Below are 18,848 nucleotides of genomic sequence, written 5' to 3' on the forward strand. Positions count from 1 at the left end.
AACTGTCCACTGTTTATCTCCTGGACTCTCATGGGACTTATTCAGTGTTAAAGTATACCCAACACTCAGGTGTAATGGCACCCCTTTAATAGCAGCAGTGGGAGGCAGAGGCAGGCAGATCTCTAGAGTTCAAGGCCAATCTGGTCTGCATAGTGAGTTCTAGGACAGCCAGAACCATGTGAGATCTAATCTTTAAAAAGAGCACACTTGTCGTGCACAAACACACACACACACACACACACACACACACACACACACACACACACACACACACACACACACACACACACAGCCCTGAATTAATCATGTCTCTACTCCTTCCCAGAGATCTTTGCTTCCTTGCCTCAGTGTCTGTCTTGGTGTTGTTTTTCGAGATGGGGTTCTGGTGTATAACCCAGGCTGTCCTCAGAGACCACCTGCCTCTGCCTCATGAGTGTCAGTATCCTAAAGACAAAAATCTTGGTTTCCTGCTTCCTTTCATCTTCCTAACAATTCTATCTCCTAAACCCTTCTGTAATACACCATGCTCCTTGTTTCTTCCCCAGGCTGGGGACCAACCCAGGGCCTTGTGCTTGCTAGGCAAGTGCTCTACCACTGAGCTAAATCCCAACCGTGTTCCTTGTTTCTTGAGACAGAGTCTCATCACCTTTGACTAGCTTAGAACTCACTATACAGCTCTGGCTGACCAAATTCAGAGAAACTGACTTGGCTTTGCCTCCTGAGTGCCAGGATTAAAAGCATGGACCATGCTAGCTTACCCATATTTCTAATATCCACCAATGCAATTTTGTGTTGTAGTTAAGAAACTAGTCTTTTGTGGGCTTAAATCTCCATTCCACTACATATCAAGCTATGATTTTGGATCTCTCAAAGTGCACTGGTTCTCATCACATAAAATATTACTAATCAGCTTGGTTCACCAGCTTCTCTCTACATTGAATTATTTTTACAACTTGACTTTTTCTTTCAGTGTTAAGAATTAAGCCCTTTCCTTGATAAGCTAGGCAAACACTCCACCACTCAGCTACATGCCAAACCCCCACACGCTCTTCCAAAGTCTCTTGGCCTTCAGTCTGGCCCTCCTCCAACATAAGAAGCCAGCAATCTTTTTGAAATACAAACCTAATCATGCTACTCCTCAGGGCTGGAGAGAAGGCCCAGCAGTTAAGGCACTGGCTGCTCTTTAAGAAGACCTATACAGCAGCTGCACAAGCACCTGTAACTCTAGTTGCAGGGGATCCAACACCTTTAATAGTACCAGGCATACACATAGTACACAGACATACATACAGACCAAACACACATACATACATTAAAAAAGCCCTAATTGGGAGTTGGGGGTCCTCAAGAGATACCTCAGTGGTTAAAAGCTGCTCTTCCAGAGATCCTCAGTTCAATTCCCAGGCAACCACATGGTGGCTCAGAACAATGGGATCTGATGCCTCTTCTGGTGTATCTGAACAGAGTGACAATGTACTGACATACATTAAATCAATAAATATTTAAAAAAAGAAAAATTAAAAACCCCCATTGTATGATTTCTGACCTGTTAAAAACCGTTGTTAGAACCGATGTTCTTCCCATTGTCCTTAGTAAAAATGAAACTTCTTAACAATAAAGATAAAGTTTTTAAGACTGGACATTCAAGACTTGACTCAATCTTGCTCTTGCCCTTAACCTACACAGGCAAACCAGACTGAGTTTTCAGACACACTCTGAGTTCCTGTATATGTTGTTCTTTCTGCCTACAAGCCCTCATCCTTCCAAAATCATCAGGCCTATGGTAATTTGTGCAAGTCTGAGGTCAGTCTAGGCTACATAAAGTCTCAAAAACAAAACAACAAAACAAAACAAAACAAAACAAACAAACAAAAAACCCCTAAAAAACAAGCAAATCACAAAACTGAATTCCTCTCCCTACAATAGGCCCACCCCAGCCCTCTGCATTCCACACCAGCTGTGTCTCAGTCTTTATCCTCTCATGCCTATTACATCTGGGTGATTGCAGACAGTGAGTTGTATAAAATTACGGACTGTGCCCTGTTTATATAAACGTGTGCTCCAGTGATTACCAAAGAGTAGTTATACAACATTCAATAAATGATTGATAAGTAAAGGAGAGTACACTGCTTGCACACCAACCTACCTAAATCTGTCTATAAAGTTAAACTGGTAAACTTCACCAAACAAGTCACCAGTTACCAGCCCTTAATGTGGAAAGGGTTTTGTCCTCCATCACATGAAAGAATGGCCTAATAAGCTACACTTTGTGGATTCTAGGAAACCTTAAAGTTATCTTGACTGCCACACCTTAGACATTTTTAAAAATTACATTGAGAAAACTTAACACAGAATGGAAACAGACAATAAAAGGGCTTTTTTTTAATTCAAAGGTATAGCCAGATAAGTAGATTTGTTTAGAACCATTCTTGTGAAATACTTTTTAAAAAAATACGACCAACTTCTTTGCAAATTACAGACAAATACCTCAACTATGATGATCTAATTTTTGGTGAATAATATACATGATTAGACAGAAATAGGCAAGCTCACACTGGAAGATTAACTATCAAACACTCAGTCAAAATTCCGTTTATGGCCCCCACTTCTTGATCGATTTCTGTTCCCACTTCGTCTTCTACCGTCTTGCCGACTTCCTGAACGACTCCCCTGTCGACTCTGTCTACCTGATCGGCCACCAGATCGACCACCAGATCGGCCTGAACGGCCTGACCTGCCACCAGACCAGCCGCTCCTCTGTCTGGGATTAGAAGATGTGTTTCCATCATAATATTCTTCAATTTCAGGTAACTTGGCTGGCACTGAGAGTATCCAGTCTGAATCATGCCACTCTGCCTGTTAAAGCAATATACCAGATTAACAGAAACATACAATAACCCCACAAATGAGCTCAAAGTATCCGAACAATGAACTCCAGAAAACAGGCAAAACTGTAACATGTTCAAATTTTAACCTTAAAGAAACTTTCTGTGGATTCTCAGTCCTCGGGCTAAGATCAAGTGTAGAGACATCCTTAAAACCATTCCGAGATTCTCAGTGTCTACTCAGGTGTTTTCTAAAAGACAGCGTCCTCTTTCTCAAGACAAAACAATGTGTGAAACAGACCACTAATAAGCAGAAGTATTTTGAGCAACTACATCAACAGAACCAGAAGCAAAAAGACATGTGGCCGATGCAGAAACATTTGAGATCAAGGACTGTTTAGGCTGCTACAGAGTTACTTCAAGGCCAGTGTAGACAAGTTAGTGAGACCCTGTCACTAAATATAGAGGAAAAACAGGACCTGTGAATCTGCACAGCATTCATAAGGGCAAGAGCTCAATTCTCAATTTAAATAAAATAGGCTTGGGGCTGGAGAGATGGCTCAGTGGTTAAGAACTGATTGCTCTTCCAGGGGTCCTGAGTTCTATTCCCGGCAACCACATGGTGGCTCACAACCATCTGTAATGAGATCTGATACCCTCTTCTGGTGTATGTGAAGACACCTACATACAGTGTTATTTATATAGAATAAGTTAAAAAAAAAAAAGACTGAAGTGACAAAATGCCTGGAGTTTGTCTGTAAACCCAGGCAATGGACAATAAAGAGATGAAACAGAATTGTGCACACAATTATCAATTGGTGAGGCTGGTAATGCATGTGTGGCAACTTATACAATTTTTAAAAGAGTTTCTTTATACATGAGAGCGATTTGCCTACATGTATGTCTGTACCACATGGGTGCAGATTCAGAGGTGGTCAGAAGGCATCAGATCTCTGGTTTGTGAATCTTCATGTGTGGGCTAAGAATAGAACCTGGTACTCTATAAGTAGCAAGGTCTTAACCACTGAGCCATCTCTCCAGCCCCCAATTAACCTTTACATTTGAAATTACCTATAATACATTTTTAATAATGTGTCAGGCAATATTTCATGTTAAAGACTTCCTTAATTGATTTAGGGATGACAAATGACACTGTGTCTGTTTTTTCCAAAACTATTTTAAAGAAACATACTCAGCAACTTATTAGGTAAAAAATTTTAAATACCTGTAATCTTTCTGATTCACTTGTAGGAACATCAAAGCAAACACCCTAAAATGAAAATAAAGAGTTTTATTTAGAGATGAGTTAGATACTAATTAATATCTGTTGAATTCTGTTCTTAAAAAATATGTATTCCATAACTTTATAGGATCAAACAGGCAACAAGCATAGATAATTTATAGTACTTAATGTAGTTTCTAATCTGAGATAGAACTAAATATCACTAGTAAGACTCTTAAGTACCTTCACAATATTTTCTAGAAGAGTTTTTATAGACACTATAATTGTCTTGAGAGGCAGGCTGTGAGTTTTGAAACCTACCTGGTATACCCAGTGAGTTCCAGGGCAGCCAACTACATAGAAAAACCCTGCCTTAAATGTTCCCCCACTCCATCCTCACAAAAAGAAAGAAAATGGCTCTTTTAGTTGGGTGGTGGTGAAAAACACCTTTAACCCCAACAATCAGAGGCAGGTGTTTCAGGACAGCCCCGGGTGCAAAAAGAAACCCTGTCTCGGAAAGAGAACAAAAACAATCGAAATGAAAATGGTCTTGCTGATTTCTTTAAAATATTAGTGAGAATCTGGGAACAAAGGTCTGTGAAATGGTCCTTGCTTATGATTCGCAAGTCAAAGGGTATACTGCAAAAGACTACGATTCCAAAAGTTAAAATTGGGATAAGAAAGTTTTCCTCTCACAGAGCTGGGAGATAATAATTTCTAATAAACAATCTGGGTGACAGCTTTTAAGCTAGAACAAATCTATGTAGTAATTTCAAAGAAATGACCTTAGATTTTTCTCAAAACATTAAAGAAAATCTATTTTTTAAAGATTTGAGATTATATATAAGTACACTGTAGCTGTCCTCAGACACACCAAAGAGGGCATCAGATCCCATTACAGATGGTTGTTAGCCACCATGTGGTTGCTAGGAATTGAACTCAGGACCTCTGGAAGAGCAGTCTGTACTCTTAACCACAGAGCCATCTCTCCAGCAAAAGAACTCTTAATCACTAAGTTTTAAGATGGGTGTGGTAGCCCACACCTTTAATCCCAAAACTCAGAAAGCAAAAGGCAGGTGTATCTGTGTGGGCCAGCCTGATCTACACAGTGAGTTCGTTCCATGACAGTCATGGCTATGTAAAAAGAGCCCGTGCTAAAAAAGTAAAAGCAAAGAAACAAAAAAGCTTTAACAAGTTCATTTTCCAGTAAGTTACTCAGGAACATGTTTGTTACCTCAGAAGTAGAATGAAAATAAGCGAGAGCTCAAGGCTGGTCTGGACAATAATGAAATATTGTCTCACAGAAAAAGACTGTATCATTAATCTCATTAACAACCAATAGCAGAGAACAATAAATAATCTGTATTTCCAAGAGCTGTTCAAACGTTACACACATAAATTATTCTTAAAGAATAAACACATACAGTAAGTATACTATAGCAAGAACTTAGATTACTTAAGTCTTAGACAAGGGTCATCTACTTGCAATCGCAATATTCATAAAATGATTCAAGGCCAGCCTGGGTTACATAGGAATACCTTGCCTCAAAGTAATAGCAACAAAAACTTAAGTATTAGTCAAAACAGAATGATCTAAAGCTCTGAAGGAATATATAATTTATATAACCCCCAAATTTATAAGTAGAAACAATCCAACACTGAGATAAAAATAGTATTACTCTCCCATAAAGAAGGGGAGGGAACAGATCTTTGAAGTCTTATCATGGGGTTGGGGATTTAGCTCAGTGGGAGAGCACTTTCCTAACAAACGCAAAGCCCTGGGTTTAGACCCCAGATCCAAAAAAAAAAAAAAAAAAAAGAAAAAAAAATGAAGTCTTATCATAAACATGTAATCCTACCATATTTCCTTTCAGGAGGCACATTCTGGTTACTTGAGATACAGCATTACTACTGAGCTTTCTATTAAGTTCCTTCCAAGCACAGCTGACATCCTGTATTTCTTCTGGGCTTTCCAGAGTCATGGTCACAAACCCCTTTAGAAATAAAAGTCCTATTAGATTTGGGAGAAAATCAGCAGCGGGACAATGAAGTTCGACTCTATAGTCCCTTCTGAACCAACTACACAGTTCCCAGGCAATACTTGTGTGGTATTTGTGTGCCAACATGTAACATGGCCACTGAAAACTAACTTCTCTAAAACTGTGCTAGGAGACTGTTTACCTATCACTGAAATAACCATGTTCTGTACATGCTCTTACAGATCACAGAGACTATGTTCTACACATTAGACAGAATTAGATCAGAACATCACGAGAAGAGGTGGGAAGAATAGTGAAGAAATAAGGAAATGTTAAAAAGCCAGTTACTAAGCAATGAAAAAAAGACATCAAAATCTTAAACTTTTGGAGGACTATCACATAAAAAGTGACTGCCTCCTACAGTTTACCAAAAGCCATGCCTGGAAATAGAGATTCTATGACAAACAGACCTTTCTCTTCTGGATATAGTTCTCTTGTAGGAAGTTGGGGTGAGATAGTGAGAATTCATAAGACATAAAGTGGAGCATTAGGAAGAACAACACAGAAGAACTGGGGATATTAAAAAAAGTGGAGGGGACCAGAGTGATGAGGAAAGATTTCTCTGATATGGTGATATCTGCAGAGACAAAAATACAGGAGGAAGCCAAAGTTCAGAAGAAAGGGGCTGAGAAAATGGGTAAGCATGAAGGTCTTTTGGGTAAATGAAGGTGGGTCAAATAGATCCAGATAACTGGAGAAGTCAACAGTGATTAAGAAATGAAGTCACCACAAGGCCCTGGGTTCGGTCCCCAGCTCCGAAAAAAAGAAAAGAAATGAAGTCACACGAGTAGCAAACAGAACACGCTGCAGGACATGCATTATAGGTCCTTCATGGTAAAGATCAGGCAGAGCTAGAGAGACAGCTCAGTGGTTATAGAGCACTGGTTGCTTTTCCATATGACCCTGGTTCAATTCCCAGCCTGTATAAGGTAGCAGTCCCAGGGGATCTGCTGCCCTCCTTTGGCTTCTTAAGGCATTGCATGCATAAAGTCCACATATAAACTTTCAGACAAAAACTTAAGACATTAAAAAAAAAAATTGTAGTTTAATCAGTAAGAGAAATTTCAAGTCATTAGTACCATGTTCCCAAGATATTTAATTAGAAGTTAAATGACCTATCTACTAAAAGGTTCTTGGTCAGGCTGGCCTCCGACTTGTAGCAGTTTTTTTTTACCTTCCCACTTAACAACTTCGTACTAGCCATTCAATGCCTACCTCTGTATTTGACCTAACAGTCTTTCAACAATCCAGTAAAGAGAAAACAAAACAGAAAACAAACAAACAAAAAAAACCCAAACAAACTCCACAATCTCAGCAGACCAATAGCTTCTATGAATCTAAAAGCTAAGGCTGTCACCATGTATCATCAAAAATCTAAGAGATTTCCCCAACTGGCTGTAACCTGCCCACCTGATGTCCCTAAGAATGTATGTAGGCAAATTTTCTGATTTATGACTTTCTTCTATGACTGTGAAAGTAAATATAACCAGTTCTGTGGTGGCACATATCCTTCTTGTCAAACTAAATCCAAATTCATGGTAAACGACACAAAGCTCAAAAATAACTACTTCATATTCCCTTTGGAGGGAGAGCCATGCTTTGTATGAACAGAAGCAAATCCATAGATATGATTAATATGGAACCACCTTTTGTTAGCAGATTAGACTGTGATACAGTGATTAGTAGAATGTCATTATTTTTAGAAAATACAAGTTGAAATATTTATTTAAGAATAAATAATATCTTTGTTTCAACTTTCAAATAGTTGACAGAAGGATGAATATAAAATGTTACAGAATAATAACAGCTATTGAATTAGTGTGGATGGTGTTTATTTTACTAGTCTTTCTCCCTGTTGTTTAGACTGCAGGCATGTACATCAGATGAAAAGAGGAAGACTTTTTTTGACAGAAAAAGGAAAGTAAGAGCAACACCACTCCCCCAATATACTGAAGAAATTCGTTTCAGTGATGTACCATGTAACTGCTACAGCTAAGTTTTAACCGTATCTAGCCAAATATCACTTCTCCACACTTTTCTACCTTATCAGAGGTGATCAAAGATCGGGGTTCAAAGCTTGATGCACCAGAAATGTGAGCTAAGGCTGCAGCCAATGCATCCACTGCCCCCTTCTCTTCTATCAGTCTTTGAGCTGATGGTCGGAAAAAATCAACAGCAGCATAAGAAACAGAAGCCAGAGACCTATGGTTTAAAAAGAGTAAATTTCTTGGTCAGGACAGAGGGGAAAAGGTAAAGGCAAAATCAAGAACGGGAAAAGAAAGAGTAACAGTTTTATATAATAATGTAACTAAATGTCTTCTGGTAAAATCTGTGACTAAAACTTTCTCACATTTGGTCTAGGAGAGCTTACAGATGAAAGCCTACTATAGAAGAGAAATTACTCAGCAAGGTCAGAAAGCATACCTGATGGCATCCATGCTTTTAGATTTAACTAAATCCATTGTAGAAGGAACACCTACACGTTTAAAAGTAATTCCCTGAAAATGAAAGAATTATATTAAAGAAAAAGGAAGTCGTCATAGTTAATTTCTAAATTAATATAGTTTGTTGAATTTCCATTTGTTGGACTTAAAAGATTTCCAAGCCCTAGCAGATGAAAAAAAAAATGCTTTTTCTAACAAATCATCTATCATCAATTCCAAAAGACAAAACAAAAAACTTTTAAAAATTGTCCCTTAGTTAAATCACGGAACTTCACTTGCAAAGCAAAGCTGACTCAAAGAGAGAAAAAGACGTCACTTCAACCGGGCAACATTCTTTCTCACCACTTTCATTTCATAAAATATATTAGTATATAATAATCAAAAGGTAGTTGGTAAAATGTGAAAAACTACAAGAAAGTACAGACCATACAAATGTATTTTTTAATAAAACTGGCTATTGTATTATCAACCTATCTAAAACAGTAATGCTAACTAAATCGTGAGTTACCCACTTACAGTGCTTAGCTGATATGGAAACCACTAACGCACTTTCAACTTTAGCATCAAGGGAGAAATTCAAAGAAAAAAGGAGCAGTCAGGTCTTCTGGCTTCACAATAAAAGCTGTATGAAGCAAAGTCTTGCAACTAATATAAATAGGCTGTCCAGACGCTTGACAGTGAAATGCAGCTTAAGCTGAGAATGATAGGAAGTTTACTGTGAGAACAATAAACTCTCTTCTAAGGTACCACTTAGATAACAAGTCAGAAACAGTTTCACTTTACTTACTGCTTTCTGTTCCACATATCTCAGTTGACCTCTTTCCCTTGGTTGATAAAAACATACACAAATTCCTGTCCGGCCAGCTCTACCTGTGCGTCCAGAGCGATGGATATAGGATTCAACATCCTATGAAAACAAAAAGAAACTTTATTTCATAAACTTGACAAGCAAATCAAGCCATAATGGTGCACACCTGTAATCAGTACTGAGGAAGCTGAAGCAAGAGGATTAACACAGACTATGGTCATCTAAGGTGAGACCTTGTCAAAAACACCAAAAAAGCCAGGAGTGCTTTTAATCCCAGCACTCGGGAGGCAGAGGCAGGGAGATCTCTGAGTTCAACCAGGGCTACACAAAGAAACCCTATTTAAAAACAAAACAATCAATCAGAACACACCAAACAAACAAGCAAACAAACAAACCAAACCAAAGAGTTAGGCCTGGTAGTGCAGCTGTAGGATTCCTGTACTTAGAAGGCTGCTGAGGCACCAAGTTCAAGGACAACGTGGGTTAAAAAGACTTTCAGGCCTCCATTTCTCAAAAAAAGCAAAAATACATTCAATCTTTCTATACTTTACAATATCACAAGTAATTTATATGCTAAAATTCAAATAAATAAAATGCTATTATCTGAGACATAAACAAGGACAACAACAGACATGCTAAAAAGAGAAGGAAATCTCACAGGGCCTTAAACCCTAGACAAGAAACTACAGACAATGAAGGAATGGAATGTTAAGAGCAAGAGAAACAGTTTATCTCAGGGAAGAGCCCCCCAGTTGGTTCTCTAGTACCAAGAGGTCAGTCCTAATGTAAGGATTTGTATTTATGTATTCAGGAGAGAGAGAGAGAGAGAGAGAGAGAGAGAGAGAGAGAGAGAGAGAGAGAGAGAGAGAGACACACAAAAAAAAAAAAGAGGTTTTGAATTTGGGAAAGCAAGCAGAGGATTTAGGGAAGATTGGAAGAAGGGAAGAGGAGAAAATTACAAGACTATTTTAATTTAAAAAGCTATTTATTCATATACACTAGAGTCCAGTATATGAAACTTTGAACTTTCCTAATGAGATGGACATGTTGTGGCCATCGTTGATTGCCCTGGGATTCAGTATGCATCGCTGGCTAGCCTGGACTATGTCTTTCAGCCTTTGTCTCTTGAGTGCTGTAAACAATAAAGCTACTATTTACAAGGGAAGCACATCTGAGCCAATGTAATACCATCCTAACAAGACATGTTAAGAACAACAACAAATAAAAGACAAATGTTTGTTTGACATCTCAAGCAATACTTTGTAAATAAAACAGCCATTTATAAAAACCGATCTAAATCCTGTGTCTTACCTGTGGAGGAGAACTCTGAATCACAAGATCAACTTCAGGAATGTCCAAGCCACGAGCAGCCACATTGGTTGCCACCAAAACTTTAAAACTACCTTCTCTGAAGCCTTTCAAGGTAATTTCTCTTTGTGACTGTGCAATATCTCCATGCAAACACTGTGCATTCTGTTTGAAAAATGGAAAAAAATTAAATGTATGGATCATACCTGAAACTGAATATCCCAACATCATTCAGTCTGTACTCTTTCCTTGTGTTTTTTCCCCAACTTTAATAACAATGTATTTTAAAAATCTTTTTTAAAAAGACTTATTTGACTTTATTTTATGTGCATTGGTGTTGTGCCTGCATGTATGTTTACATCAGAGTGTCAGATCTAGGAGTCACGAACAGTTGTGAGCTGCCATGTGGTTGCTGGGATTTGAATCAAGCTCCTCTGAAGAGCAGTCAGTGCCCTAACTGTTGAGCCATCTCTCCAGCTCCAGTATGAGGTGTTTAAAGCAAGCAAGCAAATAAACAAACAAACAAACAGGGCTAGAGAAATGGTTAAGCAGAAAAGACACTTGCCACCAAGACTGCCAGCCTGCGCTAAATCCCTAGACCCACGTGGTAGAAGGGAGAGAACGGAATCCTGTAAACTGTCCTTTTTCCTCCACACTCACACGTGCATGTGTCCATGTGCTCGTACACTATACGTAAGTAAACTAAAACATTCAAAACACCCCAGAAAATATAATATACGCAATATGTAAATCTTACTTATTATCAGCCTCCTAAAAATAACTGCTGGTCATTGAAGGGTAAACAACTCCTACTGTACCCACAGTGCCAGCGCTGGAATCCTGTCATCCTACTCGAGTACTGCCAAGAAATTAACAAAAGGTTCCATCACTGAGCTACATGCTACACTGAAAATTGTCTTGTTCCTCTTTTTTATAGACAGTCTGTTGACTGATCTAGTCTCAAACTCATCATCCCGATGCTTTAGCGTCTTAAATGCAGAGATTATAAGAACCATCAAGCCCAGGTTTTCTGTTGGTTTGGGTTAATAAACATTTTAACAAGGCATGGCGGTGCATGCCTTTAGTTCTAGTACTTAGGAAGCAGAGTCAGGTGGATCTCTGTGAGTTTGAGGTCAACCTGGACTACAAAGTGAGTTCCAGAACAACCAGAGCTACACACGAACCCTCTCAAATCACACGAAAAGTAAGTTTTAATATTTTTAAAGATTTGTGTATATCAGTGTTTTTCCTGCATTAATGCCTGTATATCACGTTTTACACCCTCAAAAGTCAGAAGGGTATTAAAGTGGAGTTACAGATTGTCAGTCCCCATGTGAGGACTCGGACTCAAACTCAGGTCCTCTGGAAGAACAGCAGCCCATGTTCTGAACAGCTGTGCCCTCTCTCCAGCCCTAGGAGTTTTCTTTTTTTTTTAAACAGAATGAAGCCAGGCTGGTACTGAATTTGCTACATTCCTACATGTAGCTTCTCAACACTGGGATTATAGGTTTGCTCCCATAACTGGCTGGGACTTTTTTTTTCTTTTAAAAATAAATACAGGGGGCCAGGGTTCTGGTAAACACTTTTAATCCTAACACTCCAGGGCTGAGGCAGGCAGATCTCTATGGATGCCAAAAGCTCAGTAGTCGGCTAGTCTAGGTTCTTTTTGAAGCACAGAGGATCATGCCCGTGCACACACACAGGCAGAGAGATAGACAGGAGAGATGTCTCAGTAGTTAGGACACCTGCTCTTCTTGCAGAAGACCCAGGTCAGTGCCCAGGGCCTACACAGTGGCTCATAACTATAACTGTGATATCTATGCCCACTTCCGGCTTCTGTGGTTACTGCATGCATGTGGTACACATACATACATACCTACAGGTAAAAACACTCATACTCACAAAATGAACATGAATCTTTTACTTAAAACAAAATACAGGGGTTGGGGGATTTAGCTCAGCGGTAGAGCACTTGCCCAGCAAGCGCAAGGCCCTGGGTTCGGTTCCCAGCTCCGAAAAAAAAAAAACAAAAAAAAAAAAAAAAACCAAAAAAAAAAAAAAAAGCCAAAATACAGCCAGGTGGTGGTGATACACGCCTTTCCAGAACTGAGGAAGCAGAGGCAGCCTGTTCTCGGGAGTGAGTTTCACGACATCCAGGGCTACAGAGAAGCCATATTTCAGAAGAAAACAAAAACAAATACACACATACCCTCTGTCACACAATTCATTAAATAATACCTGCTACAAATTTGTGTCTATAAAAGTAGCATATGGGGACTGGAGAGATGGCTCAGTGGTTAAGAGCACTGACTGCTCTTCCAGAGGTCCTGAGTTCAATTCCCAGCAACAACATGGTGGCTCACAACCATCTGTAATGGGATCCGATGCCCTCTTCTGGTGTGTCTGAAGACAGCGACTATGTATTCATATAAATAAGTAACTCTTTAAAAAAAGTAGCATACTATACATGCTCTGCTTTGCAATCTAATTTATAAATTTAATACAATACAGTCATTTTTCATATTGGTAAGTGGAGCTCCATTGACTTTTTTAAACTGCCAAGTGTTTTCCTATGAATACAAAAACTTATTTTTAGCAGTATCTTACCGATGAACATCTATGTTGTACACACATTTTCACATAAACAATGTTATAAGAAACCTTTCACAGAACATCTTTGCTCATTTATGTGTATTTTAGTAGGATACTTACATAGAAATTGAATTTCTAGGTTAAATATAATGGAATAAATATTTGAAAGTGTTCCATACTTGGAATATGGTAAAGGCCTTAGATTCAATATCCAGAAAAAGAAAACTTTTGAAGTCTTATATTTATGTGTATGGATGTTTTGCCTGTATGTATACTTGTACACAACATGTGCATAGTGCCTATGGGGACTAGAAGGGGGGAATCTTTAAATCCCCTGAATTGGAGTTACAACAGTTCTTAGCTACCGTAAGTGAGGAGAACAGGGCCTGGTCCTCTTCAAGAGTAGTCTGTACTCTTTTTCCAGCCCCCTGCATTTAAGTGCTATTGCCAAACTATTATAAAAACTATTGTACTCACTTAACCTTTCAAAGTTCTGTATTTATTTCATCATACTCTAACCAACAATGCCAGTATGTTCTTGCTAATCAGTATTATACCCCAAACATTAATCTACTTTTCTATAATTTCTGACATTTGTTTTAATGTTCATGGTTGTTTTGCCCACATGTATGCATATGTACCACATGTGTAAATGGTATTCAAGAAGGCAACAGGTTCCCTGAACTCAGTTACAGACGGCTGTGAACTGCCACATGAGTAAGAATAGAAACCAGGCCCTCTGAAAGAGAAGTCAGTTGTTCTTAACTCCTACGATGTCTCTCCAACTCTCTGTTTCTGAGATTTTTATTATGCTAAACCCACTTATGCTATACTGATATCTGTGCTAGAAATTCTCTTCTAATTTTGAACAAACACACGGGGGGAGACACACACAGGCACACACAGGCACATACAGGCACACACAGACACACACACACACACACACACACACACACACACACACACAGAGGTATTTTGCCTGCAGGGATGGCTGTGTACCTCATGCGTGCCCAGTGGCCAGAAAAGGGTGTCAGAGTCCCTGGAACTGGAAATACAGACAGACAGCTGTTAAGAAAGCAACTGACATTAAGGAAACATGGCTAAGGAGTTTGGGTGAAAACTCTTTATGCATAAATGCTACCTAGGAAATAAACTAAAAAATATGTAGTTAAGAGATTTGAGACTGGAAGAAAACAAGTGAACATCATCCTGGAACAACGGACTGAGTGTAAGGAGAACAGTATCATGAACAAACTTCCATGGAGGAGGAGGAAGCCCCTGAAGTCAGTATGGTAGCTTTAATCCAGATACTTGGGAGCCTACGGCTGCCATGGTGTACACACCCTTACCTTGTTTGTTCAAGAGTTTCTCTGTGTAGCCTGGCTGTTCTGGAACTCAACTCTGTAGACCAGGCTGGCCTCAAACTCAGAGATCCACCTGCCTCTGCCTCCTAAGCATGTCACCATGCCTGGCCTACTTACTCACATATCTTTCTAAAAAGTGTTTTTATTTTATGTGTACATCTAAGTGCCTGCATGTGTGTGTACACCATGTGCATGCCTGATGCTTTTGGAAGCAGGGGATAGATTACCTGACACTGGTGTCACAGACAGTTGTGACCCACTATGAGTTCTGGGAACAAAGCTCATGTCCTCTGCAAAAATCAGCAAATGACCTTAACCACTAAACTGCCTCTCCAGTCCCACAAAACAAAATCTTTATCTGACAGTAAGAGAAAGCTGAAAAGATGATGTTGGCAAACCAAGCAGCTTTGTAGGTGCAAACAGCTGGTGCTAGAGAGCAGCGGAGAATCGGGATTTCTTATGAACTAGAATCAGAAAGACAAGACTTAGTCCTGGCAAAGAGGCAAAGGTGAAATAGTCTCAATTTGAAATTGCTTTTTACTAAAAAACAGAAACTGTCCATTCTTTTTCAGAAGATGAAGCTCAGTAGTTCCATATTTATAGACATATTGGGTCTTGATTTGTAAATTATTAATACAGAAAAAACTACATGCTAATGAAATCTGTTACATATGGGCAGGCTGGGATTTTTTTTTTTTTTTTGGTTCCATGAATAGCACTGGTTACATGAAACAACCACTTCCTGTAGTTGTTTCTTTTATCAGAGAAGAGTATGACATCATGTACATGTCCTCTAAAATGTTGGGGAAATTTTCCAGTCATTACTAAGTCAGAGTTACTTTTAGTTGGTATACAGAATGACTATTTGGAGGTTTAATTTGTGAGTGTATAAATAAAATACTTAGGCAATATTTCTGTTTGTTGGTTGATTGCTTGATTTTTTTTCTCAATCATTTTTTAATAGTTATTCAGTTATTTTGTGTATATGGGAGTGTACAGGCCATGGAGTGCAACCCTGTGGAGATCAGAATACAACTTGATGGCCTTTAATTCAGAGATTTTGACATGTTAACCACACCCACCCATAATTCATTCTTGTAACACATGTTTAAAATATTATTGATTCTTACCAACTAAAACTGATTCTGTCAACTTTTATATTTTCTACATCATATTCTAAATGTCTTGTAAAAGGGATGGCTCACTGGGTAAGAGCATAAGCCCAGGGATTAAGTTCAACGTCAAAGAGCAATGTGAAAGGCCAGGTGTGACTGACTGTGCTCAGACGTATAATACCAGTGTTGGGGGAGTATGGTGCGGACAGGTGACAGCGATCATTGAGGGATGATGCTAACTAGCTTAGCAATTAATAGACCTGTCTCAAGTGACTAAGGCGGAAAATGATGGAGCAGGATATCTGATTTCCTCCTCTGGCCTCTTTGGGCCTATGCATACATGCTTATATGTACATACACACAAAAATAGCATCTTAAATTTTTGCTAATGAAAACTGACAGAATTCCCTAATATTATTATATACATTTTATGGTGATTACTTTAAAGATTATTTTACTTTAATGCTATGTATGTGTGTCTGTGTCTAGGCATATAAAGATGAGTAGTACAGCTGCCCAAAGAGGACCCCCTGGAACTGGAGCTACAGGTTGTGAGCTTCTTTATGTGGGTGCTGGGAGTTGAACTTGGGTCCTCTGGAAGCAGTATGTACATTTAGCAGGGGAGGGATCTCTGCAGCACCTTACTATGACTTTCAGATTTCTTGGGGCTAGCTCAGTGCCTAACACACAGAGAGCCCTGGTTTGATTGTTAGCAGAAGGGAAAAACCTATTGTGACTTAGTATAGGAGAAAAAATTTTGCTACAATGTCAGTCTAAATTCCTCTATTTGGAAGATTGTCAGTGTTGGTCTACAAAGAGCAACGTGCATCTTTGCCCAGTGATACATCTCCATTATCTAGGAAAAGCCTACAAAAAGCTTACCTGCTTTATGTGTGGATTCATGGCCATCTCAGTAACATTCTTCTTAGTCTCACAGAAGATAATAGCTCTCCCTTCAGATCCACTGTAGACCTGAAGGACATCTCCAATAACTGCTGGTCTCTGGGACCAGTGGCACTGGATAGCCAAATGCTTCAAGAAAAGAAAAGGCAAAATATGTATTTTATCAAAAGTGATCTTTTAAAGAACCCGAGGATGCAAGCTCAGCTGGCAGTGTGTGTGGCTAGCATAGATTTAGTCCTGAGTCAGATCCCAGCTCTGCATAACCCAGGACTGGTGACACACATCTGGCCAATAATCTCAAGGCTAGCACAGTCTATGAGTGAAACTCAGTTCCAAACAGACAGAGGGGTTAGGGGTGTAACTGGATGGTAGACCACTTCATTAACATGCACAAGCTCTGGGGCCAATCCCTAGAGGCTGGAGAAAATGAAAATAATTATTGTTTATATTTACCCAAGGAACAAAGTATCATGTTGTGTGTATTTACAATTATATGAATATCCATAACAGTTCTAGTGACAAAGATTAGCTGTTGCCAGGTACAACTAGGAGAAAGCAGAATGGGGAATGATTCACTAAGTTCCAAGAGCTGCCTCTTGGGATAAGGAGACAGAATTGTGCTTATGGATCCTAAATATAATACTAAATGATACTGAATTATACATAAGACCGGGCCCTGAAGTCAATCTCAGCACCAAAAACTAAAGTAAAATAAACTCAAGATGGACATATATGTAATACAATAAATACAGCATTAAGCTAGGTGTAGCCCAGCCTTCGGCTGCTGTCTGGCCTTTAGGAGACTGAGACTGTTGAGCTCATCCCAGGGTACATAGCCAGATCCAACCTTAAAAGAAGATTGGGGGGCGGGACAGGGGAGGGGCTGCAATTCAAGTGGAAGCAGAAAGATCGGTTCAAGGCAATCTTTAACTACATCTAAGTTCCAAGTCCCGGTTTTAAACAAACAAACAAACAAACAAACAAACAAACAATGAAAATAAAGTATTAACAGGATCTACATGCTAGGTCCATACACATTTAAGTATACTCACTATAAAACTCAACCTGTCTGAATGCTTATCAACCTCACAAATAAAATGTAGAGAAGGTTAAACTGCACTCTCCTTTGTCACTCAGCTTATCCTCCATTTATGTAGTGTATATGTTTGCACATGAGCACAAGCCACAGCGTATATGGAGAGAACAAGACAGAAACTTGTGAAGTCAGTTCTCTCTCTACCATGCAGGTCCCAAGAATCAAATCCAGGTCATCATCAGGTTGGCTGCAAGCACCATTTTTACCCACTGGACCAGCTCACTGGTCCTCTTATATGGGTATATATAGTTTTATTTATTTGTAAGATTTATCTACTTTTATTTTATGCATGTGGATGTTTTGCCTGTCTATATGTCTGCACACCAAATGCACACAGTACAAAAGAACTCTAAGTGATCTCTCCAGTCCTCTCTCCCTGCTTTTGTTTTTGTTAGGGCTATTGTCTTACTAAGTAGCCCAGGATGTCCTGGAACTGGCTACTCAAATCTGTCTATCTATGCCTCCCCCAGCCCCCTGCCTCTCATCACCAATAATCGAATTAAAGGTATATACCACCAAGCCTGGCATTAAATATATATAAATGTGATATGGCAATTATAGACTACCTGCAAGCAAATTAAAAAGGATAAAGACTAAGATTTGTTTATAACACCTATAACAAAAATCTTGTTCTTCCTCTACTTCAAAAAAAAAAAAAAAAAAGAAAAGAAAGAAAGAAAAAGAAAAGAAAAAGAAAAAGAACAGAGAAAGACAATCTGAATCACACCAAACCCGCAATTTAACCAACATGTGAAGTAACATGGCAGGGACACACTTAAGACTTTAAGATAAATCACCATTTTTTTTTTAAAACAAAAAGTACAAAGCGGGGAGGGGAAGCACGCCAACAGTTCAAAATCAAGAAGTAAGGTAGGATGACAAGTCATGGACCAGCCTAGGCTACACATCAAGACACTGACCTAAAAACAAACAGCTGGGCCGGAAGTGGTGGCATACTCTTTTACTTGGTCTACAAACCAAGTTCCAGGACAGCCAGGACTACACAGAGAAATCCTATCTTGAAAAACCAAACCAACAACAAACAGCTGGGTGTGGTGGTACACACCTTCAAAACCAGCACTAGGGAGGCAGAGGTAGGCAACCTGATTCAAAGCCAGCCTGGTCTACAAAG

The 18,848-nt window shown here is 39.1% G+C and overlaps 1 protein-coding gene across 2 annotated transcripts in view; it reads right to left on the bottom strand.

Annotated features, from left to right (window-relative positions):
• Positions 1-2,354: 2,354 nt before the first annotated feature.
• The window catches only part of Ddx50 (DExD-box helicase 50), a 30,831-nt gene continuing 14,337 nt past the window's right edge, over positions 2,355-18,848 (bottom strand). The window contains exons 8-15 of one of the 2 annotated variants that reach the window (XM_032888341.1): positions 16,600-16,749; positions 10,650-10,811; positions 9,318-9,437; positions 8,511-8,584; positions 8,129-8,288; positions 5,907-6,041; positions 4,051-4,095; positions 2,355-2,856 (exon numbers count right to left, since the gene is read on the bottom strand). In XM_032888341.1, coding sequence (XP_032744232.1) covers positions 2,578-2,856; positions 4,051-4,095; positions 5,907-6,041; positions 8,129-8,288; positions 8,511-8,584; positions 9,318-9,437; positions 10,650-10,811; positions 16,600-16,749 — 1,125 coding nt within the window. In that variant the 3' untranslated portion in view covers positions 2,355-2,577. The remainder of the gene's footprint in view (positions 2,857-4,050; positions 4,096-5,906; positions 6,042-8,128; positions 8,289-8,510; positions 8,585-9,317; positions 9,438-10,649; positions 10,812-16,599; positions 16,750-18,848) is intronic. The other variant, XM_032888342.1, reaches the window with a different exon arrangement.

The sequence above is a fragment of the Rattus rattus genome, chromosome 18 (assembly GCF_011064425.1).
Source record: "Rattus rattus isolate New Zealand chromosome 18, Rrattus_CSIRO_v1, whole genome shotgun sequence".
NCBI lineage: Eukaryota > Metazoa > Chordata > Mammalia > Rodentia > Muridae > Rattus > Rattus rattus.